Source organism: Sporothrix brasiliensis (genome assembly GCF_000820605.1).
Source record: "Sporothrix brasiliensis 5110 chromosome Unknown Cont14, whole genome shotgun sequence".
Classification (NCBI taxonomy): Eukaryota; Fungi; Ascomycota; class Sordariomycetes; order Ophiostomatales; family Ophiostomataceae; genus Sporothrix; species Sporothrix brasiliensis.
The window spans coordinates 241,804-252,706 of NW_024467133.1; the positions used below are offsets into that span (position 1 = coordinate 241,804).

The following is a 10,903-nucleotide window of genomic DNA, read 5'->3' on the forward strand; positions in this document are numbered from 1 at the left end:
CACCGAAAAGCAGACTGCGGGCTCACTGCGGGCTCCCAATCGCCAATATGGAGCATTCTTACGACGAATGTAGGTGACGACATTGTAATGTCGGACTGATTTTGTTCACAATGACATGTCACTGACACTGGCCTGCAGGGGTTTCCAACGCCACCGAGGCGCTTGAGATCAGCCTCGTCCAGCCTGCCCCGACCGGCCTGCGCTCGATTGCATCCTTCAACCCCAAGTTCACATACTCCATCTTTGGCGACGAGGAGACCGTCGTCGGATACCAGGGCCTCAAGATCAGCCTGCGCTTCAATGCGTCCGACATGCGGCCGAACCTTCAGGTGACGTCGACGAAGAAACTCAAGACGGGCGAGATCGAGCCGACCGATATCCGGACCGTTCTGAAGGGATACCTCGTCGACGGTAAGTACCTCGCGTGCAATGCGTATGGCGGCATGGGAACACAGTGCTGATGCGTGACCTCCTCAGTTGCCTTCCAGAAGCTTTCCGAGTTCGAGCAGGCTATCAAGCAGACACCGGGTGCCAACTACACCCCCCCCGGCGAGCGCATCCGCACATTTGTCGGCAACGACGGCCGGTACGAAATCTGGAAGGGCACGCTGTCAGACCCCGCTGTACTGCAGCTTGTCAAGCGCGTCGAGATCTTTGTGCCATTTTTCATCGAGGGCGGCACTTTTATTGCCAAGGAAGACGCCACGTCCCACACGGTCGACTCGGCTGACCGCTGGTCCATTTTCTTCCTGTATCGCACACGCCAGCTGCCCGGCTCAGCTGACTTGTATGAGCACGAGTTTGCCGGCTACTCGACTGTGTACCGCTTCCTGCTGCCCGTTGGGCCGGCCACGCCACCACGGCAAAAAGCAGCGACCACCACAGGCGACGCAGATGCGTTTGCTCTGCCCCCCAGCGACGACGAGGGCCACCAGACGACTTCGTTTGCCCTCGCCAAGCTGCCGTGCCGGTCGCGCATCTCGCAGTTTATTATTTTGCCGCCCTTCCAGGGCAAGGGCAACGCCGGCCGGCTGTACAGCGCCATCTTTGACGAGTACCTCAACGAGCCACAGACGACCGAGATCACAGTCGAGGACCCCAACGAGGCGTTTGACGATCTGCGCGACATTGCCGACCTGGCGTACGTGTCCAAGCTGCCGGCTTTTACCGACGCTGTACATGTCAACAAGGCAGTCAAGATCCCGCGGACAGGGCCCTCGCCACGCAACATCGTCGACACGGCAGCGCTCGAGACGCTGCGGCACACGACAAAGATTGCACCACGGCAGTTCAACCGCGTGGTGGAGATGTACTTGATGCAGAAGCTGGCGCCGGCAGTGCGGCCGACCCTGGAAGAAGAAGAGGAAGAGAACGGGGAAGACGACGGCGGCGACGAGGACGCTGGTGGCAAGGGCAAGTCGGTCGCGGCGGCTGTGGCTGTGGCCAACAGCAAGGGCAAGAGTGCCGCGGCCGCTCTGCCGCCCGCCACCGCAGAGCAGGAGCACGAGTACAAGCTGTGGCGCCTGTTTGTGAAGCAGCGGCTGTACCGGCACAACAAGGAGATCCTGGGCCAGCTGGAGCGGTCGCAGCGCATCGACAAGCTGGAGGAGACGCTGGTCAGCGTCGAGCTGGAGTACGCGCGCATTCTCAGCATGTTTGAGAGCCGGTCCAAGTTGGCAGCCGATCAGCAGGTGTCCGTCAAGCGGAAGCTGTCGGCAGAGGACGAGAAGGAGGTGGCTGCGGTGCAAAACAGCAGCAAGCGGGCGCGCGTGGAAGATGCATGAAAGGAGAGCGAAGTGTGGTGAAGGACGATGGCGAGCTTGACAAAAGGGAAAATGGGGGGTTCTTTTGGCTGGCGTTATGATTTTGATGTGCATGCTCATTTTTTTGTTCTGCTTTGCTCCGTTGGTGGGTATTAGGCCCGGCCGTGGCACGTTCATACCTACTTTCGCATTTGGTTTTATTCTTACCATCTGCAGAAACAATACCAAACCATACAACCCATACAAACCATCTCAACATGCATGCGCGTAGAGGAAGCACGTCAACCTGTTGTATTGATATTTAAAAATCTAATGTGTCTATAGGGATCTAAACTTGCAAGGAACAAAGGAAACTGGACTCCAAAATTATACTGTTACAAGTATCGTACAGGGAAACGGCGAAAATAAGAGGGCACGGCACAACTCCCCTACTTGCCCTCCTGGACGGCCACGGCCGTCGCCTCGCGCACGGCACGCGCAATCGTGCTGCGTACGCCGCCCTCTTCCAGCGTCAAGAGACCCTGGATCGCGCAACCGCCGGGCGTGCTGACACGGTCCCGCAGCAGTGCCGGGTGCTCGCCACTTTGCAACACCAGGCCGGCCGCGCCACGCATCGACTGCGCCGCTAGCAGCTGCGCCTCCGCGCGCGGCAGACCCATGGCGACGGCGCCGTCAATGGCGGCCTCGAGCACGAGAGCAAAGAACGCGGGACCAGCAGTACCGAGGGCGGTGCATGCCGCAGCCGACGATGCAGCTACACGGTCGACGGTCGCCAGAGCACGGGTGCCGGGTCCGGCCACGGCGCGGCGGGACGGATGGTGCACGACGTTGCCGATGCGGCGGAAGATCCACGTGACGAGAGCAGCCGTCTCGGCCGGCAGAGGGCCCGAGGCCGACGACGTGTCCACGACGGTCATGCTCTCGCCAATCAGGCTGGCTGCGTTGGGCATAGCTCGCACGATGCGGCAGCGCGCCTCCGCCTTCGGCGAGGTGGCCGTGAGAGCGGACGATGCGTCCGCAGTTTCAGAGGCATCGCCATGCAGATAATCCTCGATCTGCGCGACGGTGACGCCCTGGCAGATGCTAATCAGGAGCTTGCCCTGGAGAGCGCGGGCCATGCCCGGGCTGGCGAGCAGGGCAGGCGCCTCGGATGCCTGGCAGGCCAGGAGCACGACACCGGCCTGCTGGACAGCGGCGACGTTGTCGTCGACCACCGCCTTGACGACGGAGGAGTGCGCCCAAAGGGCAGCCCGCAGGCGCTTGGCCGCCTCGGGGCGGCGCACGCAGGCCAAAAAGTGCGTGGGCAGACGCTCCGGCATCTCTTCGGTGGCCGCAGCAGCAGCTGAGGCGGATGCTGATGACGAGGTACCGTTGGTCGGTTGCGACGCCGTGTAGAGCGCGGACAGCGACGACACCGAAGCAGACGAGGTGACGACCTGCAGGGGCCGTGGGGCGTCCATGTCGGCGAGTTCGGTTAGGATGCCCGAGAGAATTGCAATGCCCATGGTTCCACAGCCGAGGACGGCCATTGTGAGGTGGTCAGGCGTCGACGACGACGAGACGGAGCTTGCCGACGACATGACAGTAGTAGAGGCGTTGGAAGTGCCCACAATGGGCAGGTTAAAGGTGGTGGCGGGCATTATGGGTTGGAGAAGGGTTCGCTTGAGGAGACAAAGAGGAGAGATAAGTCGTCTGGAGGTTCGAGCATGAGGAAGTGACGATGTGATGGGCTGGATGGAGAGCTGGGGGACATCCGAGGAAGGAAAGAACGATGGTTGTGTTGTTGATACCGGGAAGGAGCACGGGGGAGACAGTAAGGAAAGAGGGTAAAAGAGAAGTGGACAGGGAAGGTGCGATCACAACTGAGCTGTGTACTCGTCTTTATATACGAACACAATACTGAAAGTTGCTACCCTACGACGGAGCACGGCATATATCACAGGCGACAGGACCAGGTGAAAAGTGCCGCACGAGCTGGCATGCTTGTGGTCTCAAAACAGGAACCAAACACGACAAAACAAGACAAAAGCACAGGCCAGTTGTGGCCAAGAGACGAAGTGATAAAAGACATGGGAAAAACGAATAAGGATGATGAAGAAAAGAAAAGGGGGCCCAAAACAAGGGGGCTTTGCGAGATAAAAGCAGGCCAGTCTCGGTGACGTTCCGTCTTATTTTCTTCCATCCCGTAATTCCACAATCTTTTAATTTCGTCCATTTCTTCCAGTTTTCCCATGGCTTCTGTCTTTTCTTCTTTTCGTTTTCTATTTGTTCTTCCCGTCGCCTTCCACGCCTGTTTGGGCACACTGCGCACGCGACGCCCCATGCGGTCTTATATTGTGTGGTCGGTTTCACCGAGCAGCCCGCTTTTTGCGTCTTGTCACCCCGGGAATCACCAGTGGAAGCACCCGTTTGGTATCTTACAGTGGGCCCAGCGGCTGGACCGCGCCGCGGGATGACAACCGAGCACCCCAAATAGGCAGTCACCCATGCGACAAGGGTTGGGATTGGGCAGGAACGGTCCGGATTGGTGCTGGGAAGAGGGAAAGGAGGGCGCACTGCGGCGTAATTCACAGCACACGGCTGTGCCAGATTGAAACAGAATCCACAGGCTCTGAAAAGCCACTTTCAAGGACTTCACACCGTGGTTTCCGTCCTATTCCCACAGACTCGAATTCTGATCTTTATGTACAGAGTAGAAGGCTTCTTCGTCGGTGTCTGCAATTGCGGGAGAAACCGGAGAAATGTGCGTTTTTCTGCAGAATCTGGCGAATGTCGCCGGCTCTGATGAAGGAGGGCGTTTCAAACTGTTTGAGCACTAGAGTGCGGAGTTGTAGAATGCACGTCGACGAAAGTAGTTCCATATCCAGGCAGGGTGCAGAGTATCACTAGGAAAAGCCAAAGTATGTTGTAGCTGCACAATATGTCGTATTTTGTACTGGCATTTTCTATTTAACTAGTTCGCAAATTCGCAAAAATCGTAGAGAAGCAAAAACGAAACAAAAAAAGAAAAATCTCAAGGAAAGACAACACAAATGAGACCATCCAGCCCCCATTCCTGGCCACAACAAGTGACTTCCTCCGGGGCACTTATACCGGGAAATCTGACTTGCTATCATCCCTGGCATGGGCTCCTTTTGGTAACGGACTGGTTGTGGTCGACTCTGGTCCTTCTGTCGCGAGGCATGAAACCGGCTGCTTCTTGAGGAGAGAGATACATTAGCTCGGCCATGGAAAATGGATGGCTTTTGGATTTGTTGCCCCATTTTGATTCCCATTTTCTTTTCGGGTCATGATAGACGACACGGAACTCGTTCCTAAGCGAGTCCGCTTTCTGCCATTCCTCCTCCTTCCAGTGGTAGACGGCTCGGACCGCTCCTGGGGTGCCTCTGATATAAGGCCGCCCACCTTTTATGACAGGATACTCATGGAGTGCTCCTTCTAGCTCCAGTGGATTTTCTTCTCTGTTCATGTGAGTCTTTGGGTAGGAACATGGACTGGCATATGGGGTGTTCCTCACGTGCTGTACCTGATTATACACGTCACGCCACCGCAGGCAGCGATTCTCGTTGCCTGCAGGGAGATTCTTGCAGATGAAGTACTATGAAAGAGTTAGTTAAGTGTATTCTTAATAAAAATCAGCATGAGAACACGGGCGGGCGCCGGGGGGGGGGGGGTACGAACGTAGTCGTAGACATGTGGTGATGTCTTTGGCATTGCAAGGCTGATTTGGTCGAACTTCTTTGACATTATAGAAATGTCTGTATGTAGGTGCTGTGATTGTGTTTCTTTCTGTTGAATGGATGTGAAGACTACAGACAACAACACGTCTTCATTGCGAGGCATCGCTACTTAAGTATTGCTGGCCGGCCTCCGTCTTGTTCTTCATCTGTATCATGACATTTTCCGTCTTGTTCATCTTTCGTCTCAAACACCGCCACCCTGGTGGTCAATTCTCTACAATGTTTGTACTTGGCCAAATCTTTGTTTCACATGGACGATTTTGTGATGCACCTACATCGTGAACACGTCAAGTGAGATACAAACAAAGAGAGCGGTGAGGAAAGTCTCTACAGCCCCGAATATGATAGATCGAGATGAGATCGATGGACTTTGAAACGCGAAGGGCGCAAGCCATCACGAACTCTTTGCAGATACGAAACAATGAACAAGCCATCCTTGTTTTGTCCTGCGCATTGTACATCGTACTTTGCATGATTTGGGACCATTGCCGCATGAGTTCTGGCGCACGATATATCATATCATCTCGGCCACCTTTGCATGCCTTCTCTTTTCTTTTCCTATAAAAAATTATATACGCACATCATTGTTACGACAGGATGGCGAAACTAAATGCCCACGCTGAATTTCCGTATTATTTTTAACCCCTGATATATGATTTCTCATTTTCATCCTAGTTTCATTCAATTTTGTTCAATCACATGTTTGGGTGTGATGAGATCCGGCGAAAAGAGTACAGCCAATCAGCTTACACGGGACTCGCAATGGCGAAAACGTGGCCGAATCAACAGAACAGAGTAGTGCATCCGGCTCAAAATGAACAAGAGTACTTCGTACAGAGAAATTACGACGTCAGACATTACCGAATACTAAATGAAAATTCCACGTTTAAAATCCAAATACGGCAGGTGTAGATCCTCGTCCCCCCCTTCCTTCTTCCTGTCGTCTTCGTTCTTCTTCTGTTTTGTCTCTTTCAACTACATCACATCATCGACGTTGACAACTGTGTTAAAAACCAACACGGCCCGTCACCGAGCTGCCGATCTACCCCGAACCCCTGGCAACATTTTAGCCAAGTTTTTTGCCAAATCCAACCCCAACCCCACCACCAACCTCCATTCTCACCACCTAGATCTTCCCTTCATAGCTTTCCCACACTTTCTTTTTACACCTGCTGCTCCTTTTCTTGCCTTCATCATGTCCGCTGTTTCTGACAAGTTCATCGAGCCTGCCGCGGCCGGATCCGTTGAGTATGCAAGACAGCATATGGACGCCGACACCAAGGCGCTCGTCACAAAGTTGGTCGGCGAGGATGGCCTGGACAAGTTCCTCGCGTCTGACAGAGTCGACGGCACTGTGTTCAAATACATCGCCGATGCCCACGACCACAACCGCTATATTGTAGCGGAGTTCAAGCATATCGTTGCCGATATGATCATTGCTGCGGCGCCTCAGGCCGACCAGCGGGCGCTCAGTGTCACTGCACAAGTCCAGCCAGACGTGTATATCTCGCCAGCGGCGGCGGCGGCGGCGACGCTCATTGACAAAAAGTGCCCTTATCGCCGGGATGGCACGGAGCTTACAGAAGACAATGTCCCCAGGGACGATGGCGGCTTGGAACTTTATCTGTTTGAACTGTGGACCGTCTTCTTGCATGCCGTCAAGATAGTCCCGTACGACAACCCTCTCCAGTACGAGCTCATGGGCTTCCTCAGGAGCCTTGGCTCAAAGTCTAGAGGAACTGTGCGTGTGTGGGAGGTGAGTTTCCTTTTCCCTTTCCTCACTTACCTGAATGGAAGCAGTGCCGAGAGACGTAAATAACAAGGAGACACTGACCCGAAACTCTCACAAACGTCCTGTCGTCCCTTCATGAAGAAAGAATTCAATCTCTGGACTGACTTTCCGCTGCTTGGTGCCGTGGAGCGGGAAGAATGGATACGTGAGCAACATCGTCCTATGCTGCCTGTGCCTTTTTCATCTTCAATTTTGAGTACTAATACGCAAGCCTCTTTTTTTTTGTCCCGGGCGACCGCTTCATATAGCCGCAGATTTGAAAGCCCACGACGTGGTGCGTTGCGTGGAACAAGGCCATCGGGACAGGCTCGACGACGAACGAAGGCGCTTTGCAGAGTATGAGCAGCAATGGATCAGCTTTTCCACGTTCCAGGCGCGCCGGATCGCAACGGACCCCGAGGCCGGCTTCGGCTGGCTGTTGTATGGCTTCATAGACACCGCCCAGGCTGTCGAGAAGCCTCCTCCTCCGCAGCCGGACGGCCCCGACGACGTCATCGGCGCGACACACCAACGGGCTTTTGCGTGCGCTGTGCGTGTTGCGTGCCACTGGATGCTGCTCACAGGAGGAAAACTCTACCGCTGGGCCATCCGCGACATTGACGACAACCTGGAGAACGGAACGGCTCGCTTCTGTGACGAGACGTCCCTCCGAATGATGCGCAAGAATATGTACGAGCTGTACGTGAAGAACGGCGGCACGGAAACTGGGAAACACGGCCAACGCTGGTTGTTTTGGCAGAAGCGCTTCGAGACGCTGGGGTCTAGCGATACAAGCGACCCGAACAGCGGCACACGGCTGGGCCTCGACGACGATCTGCGCACAGTGGCACGCCTGACTGCCGAGCGCATGCTTGGGTGCCAGGCGCAGGTCGACGCCGAGCTTGCTGGGAAGGCCGAGAAGGCCGAGAAGGCCGAGAAGGCCGAGAAGGCCAGGGGTGCCAATGAGTGAAGAAGGACGGGAATAATAAGATGGAACGAGGATAAGTGGTAGGAGGTTAATTTATATCAGGATGAGCGTAGATGTTGGCTATAGACTGTGCAAGCATAATCTTACAGCACTCGTGCCTGAAACCCGCTGTTGGCAAACTGAGAGTCCGCTGAGGTAGCCTGCAACTGGCTGTTTAGTTGGAACGACTATCCAAATTTTAGGCTTAATAGCCGCCTGGAGCAAGTATAGTGGGGGAGACTCAGTGGAGATTTCGGGCGACTATGCCGGCCAGGCGTATCTTAGGCTAGTGACGCAGTAAAAGAATATTCGACCAACCATAATGGACAGCTTCTTGCTCCAACATCGCATCGCATCACGACCTCGTGGCGACGTGAAAACGACCGTCAGCACGCACGCCGTACACACTCGCGCACGACTACTCACCACTGCGAACGATGGCGGACCCGTTCGAGGTGCGCGTGCGCTTCAGCGCGCAGCTGCAGAACCTCAACGCCTCGGTCAACTCCGCCCAAAAGGCCGCGGCCTATGCGCTCAAGTACAAGGACATGGACGAGGACCTGCACTCATGCATCATCGAGCAGCTCGAGAAGGTGGGGTGACACCGTGCATGCCATCTGTGTCCGACCTCCGGCCTGATCACCGGCTAACTGACCTGTGTCTGCAGCCCCAAACGGCCCTTAACAAACGCGCCAACATTATGTACTTTATTCAGCACTTTCTCGAGCTCGCCCAGCGCGAGGGCCACAATGACTACGTCGGCATGATCCAGCGCGACATTATCCGCGTCGTCGATGCCGTGGCCCCGGAGAGCGGCCAGGGCGCCGCCAACGTCAAGGTCGTGCGCCGCGTGCTGCAGGGCCTGCAGCAAAAGGGCTTTCTCGAAGCCCAGGCCGTGACCGAGATCGAGGAGGTCCTCAAAGAGCGCGAAACCGACCTGCTGTCGCCCGTCCATGCGGGGACGGACGGTGCAGGCGGACTGGCGAACGGCGAGGTCCGCGGCGCGTCGGGCGCACCAAGCGGCGAACGGGGCAGCGGCGATGTCATGGACGTAGACGGCCAACCGCCGTCACAGACGGTCCCCTCGCGGCGACACAACGGACGTGGCGGCGGCAGCGGCGGCACGGACCACGGCGGTGCCGGCGACGGGAGCGGTGCGGGGGGCGGTGAATCGGCCGTCGAGCCCCCGCGCCGGCTCGACAAGCGGCAGATTGAGGAGCGCATCGAGGAGGACCGCGAGCGGCATAAGCGCCTGCGCGAAAGCATCTGGGCCGTCCCCAAAGGCCAGGATGCGGAAATGTGGCGGCTGTGGGAGGAGACGAGCGACCTGGGCGAGGATGACCACCTGATGGGCGAGGAGGAGGAGGCTGAGCGCGAGCGGGCGGTGCAGGCGAGCTGCCTGCATCGTGCCGAGGCAGCACCGTCCGCCGCAAACGGGAAGGCTGCATAGCCGGCCTGGGTAATGTGATTGCTTGTCTTTTTGCACTGTCTTTCATATGACGGCGTTCTGGTGCTCTTTGTTAGCTTGGTTTGGGTCCGTGCATGGTCTGCGGGATACACCTGGGCTTGGAAACGTGTTTTGAGATTCGCCTGCTTCTTTTCTGAGCCATTCGTTGCGCGACACGGCTCTCGTGCTGGTCATTGTTTACGTATTTGCTAGTTGCCATCGATACCAATCTTTTTTTGGACCTCCTCTGTTCTCGTCGTAGGTGGATGTCACTGTCACAAGACCCCGTGGTAGATAGAAGATGGTATTCCAATTCGGAGTACAGTTGCTTAATGTTACATGGCTTGCCGCGTCATATATGCTGTTTCTGGTATACAATGCGTTTATGCGGCCCTTTGTGCCGCTTCCGTTTCCGTCCCGGTCCTCATCATCGCCAAGGAGTCAATCACCACTGCTGTCCCTCCCTTAGTCCATGGTTACCACGGCGCCCAGCTCCTTGAGCGTCGCAATGATCTTCTCGGCCTCCTCCTTCGGCACCGACTCCTTCATCATCTTGGGCGCGCTCTCGACGAACTTCTTGGAGTCCACCAGACTCAGGCCCAGCAGGCTCTTGATCTCCTTGATGACCTTGGGCTTCGAGCCCGCATCAAAGCTCTCCAGCTTCAGCGTGAACAGCGACTTCTCGGCCGCTGCCGGTGCGTCGTCCTCCTCTGGGGCCTCGGCGGCTGCTGCAGGTGCTGCGGGGCCCGCCGCGAAGCCACCAATCGGCAGGTCGGGGATGTTCAGCCGGGTCTAACAGTTCAATTAGTATGGAGTCGTCCGACAGTATGTAGAACCCTCGTCCTCCGCAAAAGCCGTCCCACCTTTAAGCTCGACACCAGGCTGGCCGTCTCGAGGAGCGTCAATTGGCTGATCTGGTCGACAATGGTAGCGATCTTGGGGTCGACGGCGGCTTCCGTCGAGTTGTTCCGCCGTGCGATGCGCTGGGGAGCGACGCCGAAGGACGCCATGGTGCCGCTCGGGCGGACGAGGCTTGCCGTCCGGAGCTGTTGTGCGCAGCGCTGGGCTGCGTAGCGGCAGGTCATCGACATTGTGAGGGGTGGGTGGGGAGAGGCGACGCGGGAAACAGAAGAACTGAGAGTCGATATCGAAAACAAAGACGGAGAAAAGGAGATACGATGGTGCGCGAGGGCGGAGGTTGTGATCGCGGGTGTG

The 10,903-nt window shown here is 56.5% G+C and overlaps 5 protein-coding genes across 5 annotated transcripts; 3 read left to right on the forward strand and 2 right to left on the reverse strand.

Annotated features, from left to right (window-relative positions):
* Positions 1 to 47: 47 nt before the first annotated feature.
* SPBR_03682 (histone acetyltransferase 1) lies at positions 48 to 1,784 on the forward strand (the record flags this gene model as incomplete). The annotated part of the gene is made up of 3 exons (XM_040761972.1): positions 48 to 69; positions 139 to 411; positions 478 to 1,784. 3 exons carry the CDS (start codon positions 48 to 50, stop codon positions 1,782 to 1,784), a joined length of 1,602 nt encoding a protein of 533 aa, XP_040622758.1.
* Positions 1,785 to 2,191: 407 nt separating this feature from the next.
* Positions 2,192 to 3,403, reverse strand: SPBR_03771 (pyrroline-5-carboxylate reductase; the record flags this gene model as incomplete). Its single annotated transcript, XM_040762061.1, has 1 exon — positions 2,192 to 3,403. One exon carries the CDS (start codon positions 3,401 to 3,403, stop codon positions 2,192 to 2,194), a length of 1,212 nt encoding a protein of 403 aa, XP_040622759.1.
* A 3,295-nt stretch (positions 3,404 to 6,698) lies between these two features.
* On the forward strand, positions 6,699 to 8,244 carry SPBR_03713 (uncharacterized protein; the record flags this gene model as incomplete). The annotated part of the gene is made up of 2 exons (XM_040762003.1): positions 6,699 to 7,248; positions 7,550 to 8,244. The coding sequence occupies 2 exons, from the start codon at positions 6,699 to 6,701 to the stop codon at positions 8,242 to 8,244; spliced, it is 1,245 nt and encodes a 414-aa protein (XP_040622760.1).
* A 434-nt stretch (positions 8,245 to 8,678) lies between these two features.
* On the forward strand, positions 8,679 to 9,691 carry SPBR_03803 (CTD kinase subunit gamma; the record flags this gene model as incomplete). Its single annotated transcript, XM_040762093.1, has 2 exons — positions 8,679 to 8,834; positions 8,909 to 9,691. 2 exons carry the CDS (start codon positions 8,679 to 8,681, stop codon positions 9,689 to 9,691), a joined length of 939 nt encoding a protein of 312 aa, XP_040622761.1.
* A 462-nt stretch (positions 9,692 to 10,153) lies between these two features.
* Positions 10,154 to 10,779, reverse strand: SPBR_03855 (50S ribosomal protein L12; the record flags this gene model as incomplete). Its single annotated transcript, XM_040762145.1, has 2 exons — positions 10,154 to 10,480; positions 10,552 to 10,779. 2 exons carry the CDS (start codon positions 10,777 to 10,779, stop codon positions 10,154 to 10,156), a joined length of 555 nt encoding a protein of 184 aa, XP_040622762.1.
* Positions 10,780 to 10,903: the final 124 nt, after the last annotated feature.